This window comes from Chrysochloris asiatica, unplaced genomic scaffold, assembly GCF_000296735.1.
Source record: "Chrysochloris asiatica unplaced genomic scaffold, ChrAsi1.0 scaffold00009, whole genome shotgun sequence".
Lineage (NCBI taxonomy): Eukaryota > Metazoa > Chordata > Mammalia > Afrosoricida > Chrysochloridae > Chrysochloris > Chrysochloris asiatica.
Window position 1 is genome coordinate 37,028,860 of NW_006408527.1, and position 18,587 is coordinate 37,047,446.

The window sequence follows — 18,587 nt, forward strand, 5'->3', positions numbered from 1 at the left end:
CAGGACATGTTTTGCGTTTTTAAAAAAATAGAAAACAACATTTTAAAAGAGGAATTGAGAACTAGTCATTAATCATTAACAACAAAAATACATTGTCTTTATCATTAAAAACAAATAACTTGATTCAAGACAAATGTCTTAAGAAACTATCAGATTTCTATGCAAGAAGCAATAGCATCTTAGCCTTTCAACTTCAAGTGTTTGCAGTCCCCATTAAAGCAATCCTTATTTTTGATATGAACACACAAGCATTTGAAATTAATAAAATCCTGTTCCATTTAGGAAGCCAATCCTTATTTAATGTGATAGGATTGAGCATTTAATTAATGTTCTAATTTCATGCTTGACAAGCATCAATTTTATTATGATTTGACTTCTTCAGTTGGCATACCAAAAGGAAAAGAAATGGTGACCCGTGGCAATTTTACTTCTGAACCTATATTAATAAATTGGAAATTAGCCTCATGGCATTTGCCAATGAAAGCACTTTCCTGAGAATTGAGTCCTTTCAGACATGCTAGCAGCATGACAGCATCGACTTTGGGAATCTGCAAGGACGGAAGTTGTTGGCAATGCCTATGTGGCCCCAGACAAGGGGACACACTTTCCTGGAAGAATAATGCTCTCTTTTGGATATGACTATGCATTGTCTAAACATTTTCCAAATTCTGGAGAGTATTTCTGGCTTTATCAGCTGTTTTGTTTAGAAAATCAGTTTGCATGAGGAACTCCTCACCGAACAAACCATTCACTTGTTGAAAAATATTAATTGAGTGCTAACTATATTTTAGGGAGCATGGTGAACTTTAAGGATAAACACTAGACTGTGAACCATGGGGTTGCTGGTTCGAGTCCACCAGCCACACTATGGAAGAAAGATGAGGTTTTCTGCTCCCACTAAGATTTATAGCTTCATAAACTCTATACAGGATTGCTGTGAGTTGGAACTGACGGGACAAAGTTTAAAAACTATTAAACACTATTCAGTACTTGAGATCCAGCAGGTTAAAAAATACACAAAGTTCTGCATTCGTGTTTTCATCTACTGAACCCTAATTTAACTAGAGGGACATTTTACTGTTAAGCTACATAAGAAGGAAGGTATGAAAGAGGTACAGAAGGCAGACATGCCTTCTGACCAAAAATAAATATAAAAGCTAGATAAAATATTGAAAAATTGAAATAGTTTTTAAGAGGAAAATTAGCCACGGAGACTGCTAATATTGTGAGAAATGAAACCTAGTGTGTCCTAGACCTGGTCTGGATCTAACCAAGACAGCTCTTTCATGACTCAAGTGCACAGAGATGTGGGCCAAGCAAGGCCTAGAAGCTCACACGACTAATTCAGCAGACGTAAGTTAGGGGATCATGACTTAGTTGGAATTTGAGTGCCAGGGTACTGAAAAGAAGGGAACCATGCAGAGGGTAACCATGAAGCATGTATTCAAGTTTCCTGCAGGTCTTTGACTAGGATACACAAGGCAAGCTCTATAAGGGCTGAAAGCATTAGATGTTGCACAAGTCTAGGAGACTTTGGAGCTCTAGGTCAGCCAAAAAGGAATGATCCAAGAAAAGCCATGTTTTTAAAAGAAATCCTATTCTGTAGGGTAAGGGTTTTTTGCTAGTACTAAGACATACTTTCACCCAACCACAACCACCAAAAGATATTGGAAAGAGAACATCCTAAAAGATCAAGCTGCACTGAAATAAGTAAAACATTCCAGCAGTAATTTAACTACCACAAAAATAATTTAATATCATTTATAGGTGCACAAGATAACCTAGACTCCTATAACAAATATTTCCTCTATGCTCAGATACTATAAAGATGCATTAGACGTGCAAACTACACGATCTAATGTAATCCATAATTTATGACAATGAATTAAATAGAAACTGACAACAAGGTTTTTAAATTGTTGGAATGAGCAAATAAGGACAGTAAAATTATTATAAATATGTTCAAGAACGTAAAGAAAAGACACAGTGAGTGAAAAGAAATAGAAACCTTAAGCAAAGAAACTGAAACTGGAACAAAAAAATCATCAAATGGAAATCCTAGAATTAAAACATTAAAATCTGAAATAAAAATATATTTGGATGACCCTGACAGAAAAAGGGGAAGTACACTAGAAGATAGACATATACAAATTATTCAAATTAACAAATGCAGGAAAGAAGCACAAGAGAATATCAATAACAACAATACAAAAAAATGAGAAAAAAAGATTATAAGTAGTAAGATATTAGAATTAAGCCAATCCATTTCAATAATGACATTATAACTAAGTGGGCTGAACATTTTCATAAAATTCAGACATTACTAGGTTGGAAAATAATTAAAAACAGCACCAGACTTTGTATTAGTGACAAAAGACGCAGGATAAAAACAAAGATTCAGGGAAGTGAGTAAAAGTATGAAAATGACACAAAATGAAGAGACTAACCATAAAAAATGTATTTAAGAAATCTGATGTTGCCTGACAAAGTGAATTCAAAATATGAAGTATTTTTATTTCATAACCATATAATGGTCAGTCATCAATTATTATTAAATGCCATCAAGTTGATTCTGACTCTTAGTGATCCTGTATAGAGTTTCCAAGGATATAAATCTTTCCAGGAGCTGAAAATCTAATCTTTTTCTTGAGGGTTGAGATTAGGGGAATTTAAATTCTTGCAATTATCAATAGTACATAACAATCCTTAATATTTATGTATTTTATTTCAGAACTTCAAAATACATAAAGCAAATTAACAGAATTGAAAGAAGTAGGAAAAATTCTCGTGGTTGTATATTTCCATTCCAACTTGCATTAGGTAATAGAATGTATATAATATCAATAAAAATATATAAAACTTATATTTTATCAAATAAATTGACATAATTGTCACTTTACTCAACACATCTTTTCAAGTGTACATGCTGGAATATAAAATGAACCTAAATAAATTTCAAAGATTAAAATCTTACACTGCATTTCAAAGATTAGAATCTTGTCCTCAAGGAGGATGAAGTGAAAAAAAACAGCAGTAATGTATTCAAGAAATACATTAGAAATCCCCCAAATAAGTAGACATAAAACAACACATTTCCAAGTATTCCATAGATCAATTGCAGAAAGGACCACAAAGGAAATTATAAAAACTTTATGGTTTAATTAGAATGAAAACACAACTGTGCATCAAAACTTGTACCGTGTACCATAAATATTGTTTCTTCTTGTTGTTGTTAAGTGCTGTTGAGTTGGTTCTGACCCATAGCAACCCTGTATAGGGTTTCCGAGGAGCAGCTGGTGAGCTTGAACTGCTGACCTTGCCGTTCAAATGGCTTTGTATTCTGGCACATTAACCCACAGATGGACATTTATTGTATGAAAAGCAAGACAGCAATAAAAGTCAAGATCTAAAATTCCACCTTGTTAAATGAGTGCCATCCCATTGGTTCCTAAACATAGTAACCCCATATGTCATTTCTAAGGAGTGGCTGTTGGGTTTTGAACAACTGACCTTTTGGTTAGCAGTCCAGTGCTTATTCTACAGTGACTCACAGGGACAGAAAAAAGTTATAATGACGAGAGTCGATGTTCAGATAATCAGAAACAAACTATAGAGGACATTAATAAAGTCAAAATTTAGTTATTTGACACTGTTAATAAAATAGAGCCCCTTGCAAGACTATTTCATATCAAGAAGCACAAAGATTATATTACCACTTATCTTGCAGATATCATAAAGAAAATAAGTCAATATTATTAACATCTATTTACCAAGAAACATAATTCACATAAAACAGGCAAAGTAAAAAAAAAAAAAAAAAAGAACCTATCCAAATGGACACGAGGAAGTAAGAAATCTGAAAGTCTTAATTATTTTGCAATAAAATACACAGGGGTTGAGAGGTGAGCGAATAGTTAATCTTTAGGCCCAGATGGTTCATAGATGAATTACACAAAAGATACAAGTATTATAATCTTGCACATTTTCTTCCAGTAAACAGATGAATAGTTATTATTTTCTATATCGTTTTATGTGGCTACAATAACTGTGGGCCCTGGTGTAGTACTGTAAGACAAGCATTGAACTGCTAGTCATGTAGCTGCTAGCTTGGCGGTTCCAACCAACCAGTGGCTCTTGGAAACCCTATCCAAGGTCACTATGAGTCAAAAGTGACTTGAAGACACACAACAACAATAAGGATAACTGTGATATCAAAACTGAATTTGTGTGCAGTTAATGGGAGGTTATAATTGTCATTGAATTGGCAAAAGTTGTATGATAGACATACATTAAATATATACATATGCATACATATATATGTGTGTGTATATATTTATGTATGTGTATGTATAATATTTGTTTATTTGTTATGTGGATGGAATCTGTTGTGACTCATAGTGACCCTGTATAGATTTTCTGAGGCCATAAATCTTTATACATTTATATATACACATATATATGTATGTATGTATATATATATAGTTTTCTTTGCCTGCTCAATTTATTTTCACTTATAATGCCATTTTTTATATTCTCTCCTTTCTAACACATTTAGTATGGAGTAAAGAATTCCTTAGAGACCTGGTGTGGCACCACAGGATAAGCACTGGATCTCAAGGTTGGTTTGAACTTCAAGTTCAGCGGTTAAAACTTACCAGCCATTCCTCAGAAACCCGATACAGGGTCGCTATGAGTCGGACCCAACTCAATGGCACTTAACAACAACAACAACAACAACAAAGACTTCCTTATAAAATGAAGATATTGATAGAATCCTAGCAATAGTTATGAAATTTTACATTCTAATATTTTCAGAGAGTTTGAGTGTTTATTATAATAAAAGTATCATTTATTTGCATTAGCAATTTAAGTTTCACATGGAAAATATATTCTATATATTATTCCTACTCATAGGAAAGAAATTGAGGTTCAAATAAATTAAATTGGCCCAAATCTCAGTTAATTAATACCATTCCGAGAGAGGTAATGGTTCTTGTGGTAATCAGAAAAGTGGCACTCCAAAGATGTCTATGCCCTATTTTGTAGAATTTGTGAATATGTTATCATACGTGCCATCAGGTCAATTCCAAATCATTTGTTGTTGTTCTTGTTAGGTGCCTTTGGATCAGTTCTGAATCATAGTGACTATTAACAACAGAATGAAACACTATCCAGACCTTGGTCATTCTCACAATTATTGTTAAATTTGAGTCCACTGCTGCTTTCATAGTGTCAGTCCATCACGTTGGGGTTATTTCTTTATTTCCTGGATCCTCCACTTTACCAAAAATGATGTCCTTCTTCAGGAACTGGTTCAACCTGATATCATTGACTATATGCCAATCATTGTGTTCAGGAATGTATGAAAATATCCTTGGTTATCATGGTTAGTATTGATTTTAATACAGACATTAAAATAAAGTCACAGAAAAGTACTGTGAGTGTTCAGAATGAGTTCACTAATGGAACAATAAACAACATTCTTATCAATGGAGGAAAGATTGAAGTTGTCAAGGACTTCATTCTTCTTGGATCAACTATCAACTATCAACACTCATGGAAGCAGCAGTGAAGAAATCAAACGACGTATTTATTGCATTGGGCAAATCTGCTGCACAAGACCTTTTTAAAGTGTTGAAGAGCAAAGAGGCCAGCTTGAAGACTAAGGTGTGCCTGACCCAAGCCATGGTCATATGCATGTGAAAGCTGCAGAGTAAATAAGGAAGACCGTAGAAGAATTGATGCTTTTGTGTTATGGTATTGGAGGAGAATATTGAAAGTGCAATGGGCTGCCAAAGGAACAAACAGATCTGTGTTGGAAGAAGTGCAGCCAGAGTGCTTCTTGGAGGCCAAGATGGCCAAACTTCATCTCTCATACTTCTGAATATTGTCAGGAGGGACCAATCACTGGAGAAGGATATCATATTTGGTAAGGTGGAGGATCATAGAAAAAGAGGAAGACCCCCAGCGAGATGGATTAACAAAGTGGCAGCATCAATGGGCTCAAGCATGGCAACAATAGTGAGGTTGGTCCTGAATCTGGCAGTGTTTCATTCTGCTGTGCATAAGGTCGGTATGAGTCAGTACTGACTTGATGACATCTAATAACAATGTACTAGTGACTCCAGGACTGCTGGTGTGGTGCTGTGGGTTAATGCACCAGACTGCAAAACTGTTTGAACTGCAAGGTTGGTGGTTCGAGCTCACCAGTTGCTCCTCAGAAATCCTATACAGGGTCGCAATGGGTTGGAATCCACTTGACGCACTTAACAATGTAGTAGTGAAGCATCAATATTAATGTAATAAATGAACTAATAATGAATGAAAAAGTTTTTTTCATTTCAAGTTTTAAGCAAATTATTCTCTTTATTTAAAATAATATATAATTTTATACAAGATTATTTTAGCACATGAATTACTTCACATTTCTCTTATTCATTTTGGCAGTTATACTAGGTCAGATCACAATGGGACCATTCTTACAAAGGCAGTAGTTAACTAAACAGTCCTTTAGAAGGAGCAGTGGTGAATGCAGCTGCCAAAAGTGCTTGATATAACCTGGGATTAGAATTCACAGTAGAAGAAGCTGGCTCAATGTGTCATACTAATATGAAATGCTTATAATTGCATGTTTCTAAATTGGAACCCAGGCAGCTGTTGGAGTATTTTTCTGATGCCAAGAAACCAAATGAAACAAAAGTCAAGAAATTCTGAAGTTTGAAACCCAAGTGTAATATGTTGTTGTTTGTTAAGTGCCATTGTGTTGGTTCTGACTCGTAGTGATTTTGTATAGTGTTTCTAAGGAGTGGTTGGTGGGTTTCAACCACTGGTTAACAGTTTAACAGTCCAGTGCTTATCCTATAGTGCCACACTAGGACTCCAAGTACAGTACAGTCTCCTAAATACTAGCTTGCATTTTTCCTCCTTTCATAGCATTTGCATGGTATAGACTATTGTGGTTTCTTTTGCACTAATGGTTTATGCTAGCCATTTATAGTTTACATTAGCTTTTATTTACTTTTATTCTTTGCTGTTGTTTTTCAGTGTTACTGAGTTGTATCCAATGCACAGACACCCTGTATTGGATTTCTGATGAGTGTCTGGTGAGTCTAAACCACCAGCCTTGCAGTTGGCAATCCAATGCTTATCCTACAGTGCCACATCAGAACTCCTTTCACTCTTTAGATCCATTAAAAAAAATAAATATTTACAATGGCTAAGCAGCTGTGGTGCTGTAGGATAAACACTGGACTACTAATCCCAAGGTTGGTGCTGCAAACACACCAGGCACTCCTTGAACACCCTATACAGTGCTGCTATGAGTCCGAATTGACTTGATGACATTTAACAACAAGCTTGATCCAGCAATATGAATTTGTAGAACATTAGAAGCCTTTATGTTGCAAAAAATTGGTAACTGAAAATTGGGAAGAGCAACTAAAACCACAAAGTAAAAAATATAACGAGAAGTATTCATTTCCTTCCTCAAAAGAGCAATGTGCATTTCCTTGTAGCCTTTACTAAAAGTCAGTAATAAATATTTTTCCATAGCATAAGCAGTTCATAGTTTTAAACCAGAGCATGGAATGACTTACATATTCTATTTAATTTTACATATTATAGATTATTCTTAGAATTAATCTTAGTAGAAACAGAATTCAAGTTGTAAAAGTCCAAGTAAATAGTTATTAATAAAAATATTAAACATACTGGAATCAATTGCAGTGTCAGTAAATAGTGTACAAGGAAAATAGATAGTTATGTTATAGTGGCAATTTTCTTATTTATAAGGACCTTATTCATAGGAAAGAATATTCTCCTTCAGTCTTCAATTATTGACTATGTGGAATAGCTGAAAAACATCTGCATGTAATTCAGAAACCCTTATAGCACAGTGCTTAAGCAGTCAGCTACAGAGCAAAAGATTGATTGATGGTTCAAACCCACCAGCTTCTCACAGGATGAACAATGTAATAATTGACTACTAGAAAGATTTCAGTCTTAGAAACCCTGTGGGTCAGTTTTACTCTGTCTTATGAGTAGAGCTCTGTTCTTTGAGGACCACTATAAATTGGAATTGACTCAATGGCAAAGGATTGGTTTTTTTATGTAACTCAGTCATTCTTTCTATGTTCCAGATATGCACCTTTAAATCCCTGAAGAAAAAAAAAAAAAAAATTGAGAATGTTTACCAGGGCACTTAACAAGTTCAAACTCTAACCTGTTATTTTCCCTCCTCTAAGGAGCTTTGATAGCGTAGTGGTTACGAATCGGGCTGCGAACCGCAAGGTCAACAGTTCGAAACTACCAGCTGTTCTGTGGGAGAAAGATGAGGCTTTCTGCTCCCAAAAAGATTTACAGCCTCGGAAACCCTGTACAGGGTCGCTATGAGTAGGAACCGACTCCACGGCACATAACAACAACAACAACAACAACAAGGAGCTCTTGTAGCATAGGGGTTACCAATCAGACTACAAACTGCAAGGTCAGTGGTTTGACACTACCAGCTGTTCCATGCGACTTTCTGCTCCCGTAAATATTTACAGCCTCGGAAACCCTGTAAAGGGTAGTTATGAGTTGGAACCGACTCCACGGCACATAACCACCACCACTGTAAGGACCAAACTGATTTTGCCTACCTAGAAACTGCTTGACTAAACTCTAGTCAGGCTCAGGAAAGCATTTTAAATAGACAAGGCCTCAGTTATTAGTTCCCTCCAGAGGCAAGGTCAATCTCCATTCTGTACATTAGCCTGAACACATACTCTAGCTCCAAGAATATGATATATGCATAAATAGCCAGGCAGCTCAAGGCCAGAGGCCAGATGTTTTCCTTTACCCTAGCCTAAGAACAAAGACCACCAGTCCTGACCAATTAAACTGTAACATCTCATAGTTTGCCAATTGTTAACCACTCCAAAGATTGTAAAGCTGAGAAACCTGAGCTGTTTGAAAATTCTATAAAAACCCTGCAGACAATGAATTCGGGGCTCTTTCCCTATTCCGAAATGTCGGATAAGGTTAGAGACCTGGCTCAAGCTTGATTAAACAACCCTTATGTATTTGCATCGGTACACGGCTCCTGGGTGGTCTTTGGGGACCCTGAATTCTGGGCATAACACCACCACTACCATATTTCATATTTGGAGTCCTGGTGTGGTGCTATGGGTTAATGTGCTACGCTGCAATGTCACTTTGAACTGCAAAGTCGGTGTCTCAAGCTCACTAGCTGCTCCTTGGAAATCCTATACAAGGTCGCTAGGATCAGAACTGACTCGCGGGCACTTAACAACAATAAACTCATTGGAGTCTTGGTGTGGTGCCTCAGGATAAGCACTCGACCTCAAAGTCGGTTTGAACCATAAGGTTGGCAGTTCAAACTCACTGGCCACTCCTCCGAAATCCTATACAGGGTCACTTTCAGTGGGAACCTACTCGAAGTCATTTCATAAGAGCAAAAACATATCTCACTTATAAAAAGGCACCATTATCTTCCTATTAACAGAGAATAAAAACTGAAGACCTCTAGTTTATCCTTTTACTTCATCACCTATTATTTCATTTGTTAGTTTCTCTCCTATCATTTCATCTCTTCCTTTTACAACATACATACAGATTCTATGAGTTATCAAGTTCATCATGTTTTCTTTCAAAATGGCCCTCAATTTGAGGTTTGTCCCATTGAGTTTTTAAGAACCTCATACATAGGCTCTATTACATTCATAACTCTGGTAGTGTAGTGGTTACGAATCGGGCTGCAAACCTTAAGGTCAGCGGTTCGAAACTACCAGCCGCTCCGCAGGAGAAAGATGAGGCTTTCTACTCCCGTAAAGATTTACACCCTCGGAAACCCTGTACAGGGTCGCTATGGGTCGGAACCGACTCAACGGCACTTAACAACAACAACAACATCCATCTGAGTTAGCTTTGTAATACCTAGTCTTCCAAAATCTGCCCCCAACTTGGTTTCCTAATGTGTTCAAAAACCTTGTCTCGGTAAAAGCAAAATTCTTATCTCTTCAGAAAACATCAAAATTGTTTCCTTGACCTTTCTCTTTTTCTCTACCAGTAATTTCCTTTTCTTATTCCTGTTCAATTATTGCACATCTATTTAGTCTCCTTTAATGAATTTTAAAGTATACATGACAAAGTTCTACAGCATTCTAGAAAAGCTTTTGACAATTATTTTCAGTTATACTTTATTCAGCTGTATCCTCTTACTTTTGAAGATGTTTTACACAAAACCAGATAAATACATGAATGCATATATGTATATAATTTAATTGGGACTGACTTCTTAAATTCAAATTGGTAGTTTTTAATTTTATAAAGTTACTCAGTGAGAAGGTTTTAGATGACAGATGCAGTCTGATATTGATTATTGATACATTATTGCTTCTCTCTTATTGAACAGCATTTAGACATTGATACATTATTATAAACTAAAGTTCATACTTCATTCATATTTTCTTGAATTTCCTCAAAACATTAAGATAAATTTTAAAAAAAAATTAGTAAAATGAGAATTTTTCAAATAATTCCATGGGTCTTTTAGTTTCTCTATAAATAAAACCACTCATATCTCTGTTTTAATGTCATCTGTCTATTGCGTGAACCACCCTTCCTTTTGCAAGTGATGCTTTTTAGTAAGAGTTGTTTGGCTTTTAGCTTCTTAAAAAAATTGCTCTCTTCCTGCCCCCCCTTATCCCACCTCCACCACTGTAATTATGATGATTCCTGCTAGAATATTCTCTTCTTTTCTATCTGGTGAATTTCTACTAATCCTCTAAAACATAGGGTAGGAATCATTCAATCTGTGTCTCCATTGTAAAAGGTTCTGATAATAGTTACTCTTTAATTAGTATAATATCAATCATTTTGGTCAAACTGAATGCTCAAAATTTTATCCCTGCTTACCTAAACCCAAATGAAAATTTCATTTCCTTTATAGGAGATGGACTCAAAAAGTTCATGAAAAAATGGAATTAAAAAATAATGGAATTTCTCCATGAACTTTTTGAAACCCCTTTGCATAGATAGTTGAGAAATATAAACACTTAATCAAAGGAAGATTCTAGAAAATTCATAGAGAAAGATCCTCTTGAAATGTATCAATTTTGAAACTTTTACAACATTGTTAAGTGCCATCGAGTCGTTTCCGACCCATAGTGACCCTGTACAGGGTTTCCGAGGGTGTAAATCTTTACGGGAGTAGAAAGCCTCATCTTTCTCCCTCGGAGCAGCTGGTAGTTTCGAACCGCTGTCCTTAAGGTTCGCAGCCCGATTCTTAACCACTACGCTACCAGAGCTCCTTTTACAACATTAATAGACCATAATCTTGCTCTTTAAACGTGTGAATGTATGTTAAAGCAATTTGGCCTGAAGCAAATCAATTGAATTTTAAGTACTTTAACCCACAAACTTCTACAGGTGGCTATTTTATAATTTGGAGTCGTGGTGTGGCACATGGATTAATGTGCTGGACTGCAAGGTCCGTTGGAACTACAAGATCAGCAGTTTAAGCTCACCAGTTGCTCCTCAGAAACCGTATACAGGGTCGCTGTGAGTCGGGATCGACTTGATGGCACTTACCAACTATACATTTTTTTATTGATAACTTAATATTTCAATAAGAATTGTAATTAAAAACAATGATATATTAACCACACGTTGTTAAGTGCTGTTGAGTCAATTTCAACCCATAGAGACCCTGTATAGGTCTTCCAACGAGCAGCTGGTGAGCTTGAACCGCCAACCTTACAGTTATAAACGGCTTTGTAGTCTGGCGCATTAACCTACAGCACCACGCCAGGGATCATTAACCAAGTAGATCAGGTAAAAGATTACTAGTAACAAATTCTCTCAAGAATTGAGTATAGTTTAATTAGCACTTTGATTTGTAGAGAGATGATAATAAATTTAAGGTGGCTCAGTGCTGACTTTTTGTTATTCTTATTGCCTCCTTTTGATTCAGCTTTTTATTATTTTTACCAGGAGAGGAAAAAGAGTGTCCAATTCAGGGTTTTTTGTTGTTTTTTTTTTTGGTTTTGGCTGTTTTCAAAACGATGATTATAGAATATCAGGTGGACATGTTTTGTAGGATTTTCTTGATAAAGCATTCTTTTCTTTGAATGGGTAATGAGTGTATGATAAAATTATCCTATATGAATGTATTAAGTTAAAGTAATAAGTTGAGATTGTAAATTATCTAACATTTAAATCTTGACCTTCTAATTTATGTTTAGTAGTCCTGGTGAGGCTATGGGTAAAGTATTGACTGCAAACCTCAAGGTCTGTGGTTCAAGTTCACCAGTCATTCTGTAGGAGAAAGAGGAGGCTGTCCATGTTTATGAAGACTTATAGTCTTGGAAACCCTAAGGAGCATTTCTTTCTGTCCTATAGAGTCAATAGGAATTGATACCAATTTGATGAAAGTGGATGAGTTTAACTGGTATTTATCAAATTGGGAAATATATTGAAAAAATATAAACATTATTATGTTTATTGTTGATCAAATAATCATTTTTATAATAACATAAGTATTTAACTGCAAGGTTGGCTAGCTCGAGCTTACCAAATGCTCCTTGTAAACCCTATACAAGGTCACTATGGATCGGAACTGACTGGTCAGCACTTAACATCAACAATAATATATTGTAAGGAACTCTGGTAGCATGGTCATTACGAATTGGACAGCTAACCTCTAGGTCAGCAGTTTGAAACTACCAGCTGTTTTGCAGGAGAAAGATGAGGCTTTCTGCTTAGACTTTCAGCCTTGAAAACCCTGTTCAGGGTCACTATGAGTCAGAACCACCTCCATGGTTCTTAACAACAACAACAAATTTTGTGGGTTTTGTTATTCGTGATATGAATTCTATTAATGTTAAAGGCATTGCTATTACGATTTACAGGTAATGAAGCAAAGGTCAGATTAGTGAGATTAACTAAAATAATAGAAGCATTACATCACAGAGTATAACTAAAAGTCAAATTGCAAAGGAACCCTGAACTAGTTCCTAACAACAAAGTGAGCACTTAATATTTACCAAGATGTGCTGGGCTCGGGGATCCAAGTATGAAAAGACTTCTGGCTTCCTTTCAGTAATCAAATTGCCTAAAATGAATTACATTCCTCATTTTTTTCTTGTTCTGACTGGTGAAGAGAATAAAGGAAAGAAATGTACCAAAATATTTGGAAATAAGTGAAGCTAAGAGAAACAAATTTTAGGGAACTAATTATGGAGGAAATGTTTACAAAGCTTGTTTCAATTCATTTCTAAGAAAAGAAAAAGACTTGCATCAAGACTGGGCAGTAGATATAGTGAAAGTAAACAGTTTGAACATATACTTGGCAAATATTTGAGCAGCTGTTAGTAAATGAGGAAGGTTGAGCAGTTGAGGATGACTGTTTAAGTTACTCTTTTTCAAAATAGGGGTTGAAAGCAGCATTAATATAAAATAGAGGATGAAAGAGGAACAGAGTATATTTTTGTGTATAAACTACTTTCTTACTACTATTCTCCATTCTCATTGGTTACATACTTCCATAAATTTAAAACTTGATGTGACTACTTAACATTTTCTCTCTGAAACAATATTCAGAATGATGATCTACTTTAAAAGAAAAGACGGAAAGTCTTCAGGGATAGTCTGCAGCAATATAATTCTGAGCCTAAGATGGAAATTGAACAGTTCATCAAGACCTAATGCAGTGTTGGATAATTTTATGGAGTATGTAAAACAGAAAATAAGCACAAACAAGAAAACTTGGTGTCTGCTTCATCAAGTGCAGTATAGAACTTGAGTTCAAATTACAAGTGCTTTACTCCCAGCTTCCCTGGCAACAGGAACTGCTTCTTCCAGTAGACAGACACTTCAAAATGTGAAACCTGCTAACAAATGCTCTAAACAACAGAGTGGCCTGGTTAAACATCATGCTGGAACAATCTGTGGAAGTGCTGAGAAGGATTTGTGTTTCAGACAAAGAATGAAGTAGGGAATGAGAAAAATCTGACATAAAAGTAAAGCTGTTGGATGGCTCCAGGACAAGTGATGATGTGTTAACTTCTGCAGCAGACTCTGACTGGTCCAGTTTAGGGAATAAACTCAGCAGTTGCCTAGCCCTATCACTTCCTCTGTTCTACTATTGATTTTATTCTGGAATAAATCATGGACTAAATAAAGATAAAATGGCTTGCTCACCTACCTTATGTGAATTTACTCTAAGTAGTAGCAATCCATGCAGTCTTCCCTCTAACCCTTGCTTTTTTTAAGGCTGGTAAATCAAACAGGGCTCAATACTTGTCCTCTCCTTTCATCCCATCCACAAAGCTTCACCTTAAATATCTATTTCTGAAGTTTTCTGTGAAATTTTGTTTTAAAAATAGACAACTAATATGAAAGTCACAGAGTAAAACATTTATAAAACTAAAAAAATAATCGTACTAATTTTTTATTTTCAAAATTTAGGTAAACTTGACACTAAAAATGACATTGAAAATTTAGAATTTATTAAAACCAAGAGTTTTGTGGGAACTCTAGGGACATAGTGGGTAAGTGCTTGGCTCCTAACTGGAAATATCTACCAACTGCTCTGCGGGAGAAAAAATTATTAAGTTGCTTCATAAAGATTGTAGCCTGGAAACCCTATATGGCATTTCTTTGTCCCAAGGGGTCACTGTTATGTCAGAATCAAGTTGACGCCTGCAGCAGTTTCGTGCAAATTGGAATTTTTTTTTTTTTAATTGGAACTGTATACCATAGTGCACTGATGTTTCAGCTGTACTGTGTACTAATGAATAATTCTTAATGAAATGAGAACACCTTAAAACAGCTTTTCATTTATTGACTATTCTAACTAGAGTTCTCAGATCAGGATAATCAAATAAGCCAAAACCCTTAAACTTTCATAATTGCATATACATACTTTGACTATAATTTGCCATTAAAAATACGTGACCTTACTTATATCACTATAAGGAGCACAGTGGATTATGAAATGTCTGCTAAGCCCAGGATCAGCAGTTAGAATCTGCCAGTCACTCTGGGAGAAAGACAGGCTATCTGCTTCTACAAAGATTTGTTGTTGTTAAGTGCAATCGAGTCAGATCCGACCCATAGCGACCCTGAACAGGGTTTCCGAGGCTGTAAATCTTTACGGGAGTAGAAAGCCTCGTCTTTCTCCCGTGAAACAGCTGGTAGTTTCGAACTGCTGACTTTGAGGTTCGAAGCCCGATTCGTAACCGCTACGCTATTTACAGCCTTGGTAACACTAAACAGGGTTGCTGTGAGTTAGAACTGACTCGACAGCACACAACACCATCATCAATGTATCCCTATAGAAAGAACGTACTTGGGAAATGATATCACTAACCTTTATGGGAAAGCAGTTTGTCAAATGATTCACCCCATTTCACAGCCTCTTCAGGGGAGACTCTGTTTAAGAAACAAATGTTGTTGTTTTTTTATGGTATGTACATACGGTAAGTCTATCTCTGAATCTGTCCTAACATATGTACGTTATTGCTCTTTTTAGCCATACTTTAAAGAGTTTCTCCTCTCATTATTATAAAATGAGAATTGTATTTACATTGGCAGCTTCAGAAACACTGGTCAAATATCTTTTGGTTTCTTGTCTATTGAGTAGTTAAATGTACTGAAACAAGAGTAAATGTTTTTCTCATAGGTGTGTGAAATGTTTTATTTTAAGGAAGAATGAATCATTTGCTCTGTAAAGAGCACAAAAATCTAAGAACACGTGATCTGGTCAATAGTGTTTTAAAATTCAATAAGTAGAAGATCTTAAAGTCATAGTTTCTTTCAGCCAAAGTTTTTTGTTTTGTTGTGTGTATTTATTTTGTTTTCCTATTGCAATTTCCTTGAATCTCTTAACAGAATATGCTATAATATGTATTTAACAGATACAGGATGTTTGACTAGAAATTTTCAATGGAATAAGAAATATTTTTAGGGACATTTAGAAAGTTGAATCTATTTATTCTTAGATACTTTTATTGGTTATGTTTCAAACTTGGGAGAACTGTAATATTCAGTAACAGTATTGTTTTCATTTTGAATTAAAATTTTAAAATTAGTAATTATTTGACTTTTACTTTCTGCTATGCCTAGGGCATTAAAAAAAAAATTACCTAGAAAATAGTTGGGTACTTCTTTCCAACTACAATACTGAGTTGTGAAAAGTTTTCAGTTAATGACTATTTTATCCATGTATATGCAGTAAAAGACATCATTTAAAATTGACAGATATATAATTTTAAGAGTGGCTTTGAATTTTTATATGATTATAATTCAAGCTACCAAAGTGACTTAATTTTGTGAAATATCCCTGGCTTCTTGAAATGATAGCTCTAACTTAATTATATCCAGTAATATAGAAAGTCTACAGTTCCTTTTGGAAAAAAAAAAAAAAAGAAACTTTAATCATAGAATCAGCACAATCTTCCCAAAAGAGAATTAAAAGTCATTCACCTTGTATCTTTGGTCAAGTGCCCAGATGTACTGGAATGGGTGTCTTCATGGAACTCATGTTTCAGTAGGAGGAGACTTAGCCTATTTTTTTTTTCCTTGGCTCTATAATAAAAAGACATCTACTTCAGGACAATTTTGATGACACCCAAAAGAGCTCCTGACTACCAAACAAGTTTAGAATTGATAATCACCCAAACACTCCTGTATTCACACTTATGCTCACTGACACTCAAAGGCTTTTTGCCTAGAGAAGCCCAATGAAACACTTTGTGTATGGTGGGATTAGCATAGCATATGTGAACTACTCATTCCCTTGGTGAGAATAAAATACTAGGGGACTTCAAAAAGCTCGTGGAAAATTGGAATTAAAAGATAAATCCAGTGTTTGACTTTTTGAAGCCCCCTTAGTATTTCTGATTGTATTTCAATAATAATTTTTTTAGCAGTTCTTCTACGAAGCTAGAGTTTTTATACATTTTTCTTTCTTCTTGTAATGAAAGCACTTTAGATTTAAGTTTTTGCCTGGTAGTGCATTTGGTTAAGATCTGGGCGGCTAACTGTAAGGTCTGCTGTTAGAACCCACAGTACTTCTGGGAACCCACAGTACTTCTGGGTAGATGAGGACGGTTGCTACTGTAAAGATTTACATCCTCAGAAATCCTATGGAGCAGTTCTACTCTGTCCTACAGGATGAGTCCTAATTGACTCAGTGGCTTGGATTTGGTTTGGTTTGAGTTTTACCTGTATTAATGAAAATCGTCTTTGCTTTTCCTATTGTAACCAGGTATTTCAAAAACAAGTACTCATAAATATTTAACATCCATTACGTCTTTAAAAGAATAAGAAAAAAAAAAGTCTTTACCTGAGTTTCTCTTCTTTACTTCTTTCTTCTTTTCCTGAACCATGCATTAACTCAAAAAATGTTTTTTCCTTTGATTCGCACATACTTAATTGAGAAAAGAAAACCAATGTTTCCATCTTCTCGCTCTAAAATGAAGAAAAGTCTAATTTATTACATCTTTGTTCGCTTGTTAATGCTACTTTATAGTTATACATGATAAAATAAAATGTTGTCTTTACTCTTTTAGTAATGCTTTAAAACAAAGCAAAGAGCTGTGTTTCTTGATACTGCAAAAAATGTCTAACTGAGGAAATGAAGCGCAGTTCTGGCTTGAATTGCTAAGGGAAATGATACTACACATTTTCATAAGGACTCTTGGTCTTCAAGATAAAGGCCAAGTGTTACCACATCGCAACTTCTCGTTTATGTTGTGCAATCAGAAGGATGCTTTAATAGACTCAAATGACACTGTCATTTCCCACAGGAACTTTTAAAAAAGTGTTTGAATGTGTATAATTTGTGTTAAAATACTTTGTGTCAAACTGTTACATAAACCATTCAGAGATATTTCCCATGTTCTTTTTTAAAAAAGGTATTTTTACATAAACAAATATATATTGAATAAAGTTAATTATATTAAATTAGCATAATAATTAACATTCACTGAAGGGGATAAGTTGAAATGTATTGTTCTAGGGTTCCATTTCATACATGTACAAGCTTATATCAAACAAGTATGTTTTAAAATGTCTCTGCAATCAGTAGACTGCTGCAGACAAATTTTCTGTTATACACTTGCCTTTGTTTCCTCAAGGTGCCTTCCAAAGCAATGAATGGTTCACTCAAAATGGAGACTTCCAAGGAATCTGCTGGACCAGTTAAATTCAAGATAGAAAGGTTATCTCAGGAAGTCATGACCACTGTTTTCTGGGACTCTCGAGGATTACCTTGATAGATCTTCTCAAAGGACACCAGTTGATCACCAGGGTTTATTATGAAGTTTTGAGAAAATAGAAATTGCATTGATGAGGGAAAAAAAAAAAAAAGGTAAAAATAGGGTGCTGAGGAATTTTTTTCTCCCATCACAACAATGCAACTTCTCATTCTTTCAAGGTAGCAAGGGATATCTCATGAGACTTTCATTGGGAAACCTTACTATATCCCCCTACAGTCTTTTTCTAGTTCATTTAGACTTCTTTCTTTGTATTTCCTAAATTCAAAGACCATTTCAAAGTAATATGATTTCAGTTTCACACCA

The 18,587-nt window shown here is 35.2% G+C and overlaps 1 protein-coding gene across 1 annotated transcript in view; it reads right to left on the bottom strand.

The window, feature by feature from the left end:
• Positions 1-17,626, bottom strand: part of RGS18 (regulator of G-protein signaling 18) — a 26,655-nt gene extending 9,029 nt beyond the window's left edge. Inside the window, exons 1-3 of the mRNA XM_006834188.1 lie at positions 17,351-17,626; positions 16,489-16,590; positions 15,374-15,435 (exon numbers count right to left, since the gene is read on the bottom strand). Of these exons, the coding sequence (XP_006834251.1) occupies positions 15,374-15,435; positions 16,489-16,590; positions 17,351-17,466 (280 nt within the window). The 5' untranslated portion in view covers positions 17,467-17,626. The remainder of the gene's footprint in view (positions 1-15,373; positions 15,436-16,488; positions 16,591-17,350) is intronic.
• Positions 17,627-18,587: the final 961 nt, after the last annotated feature.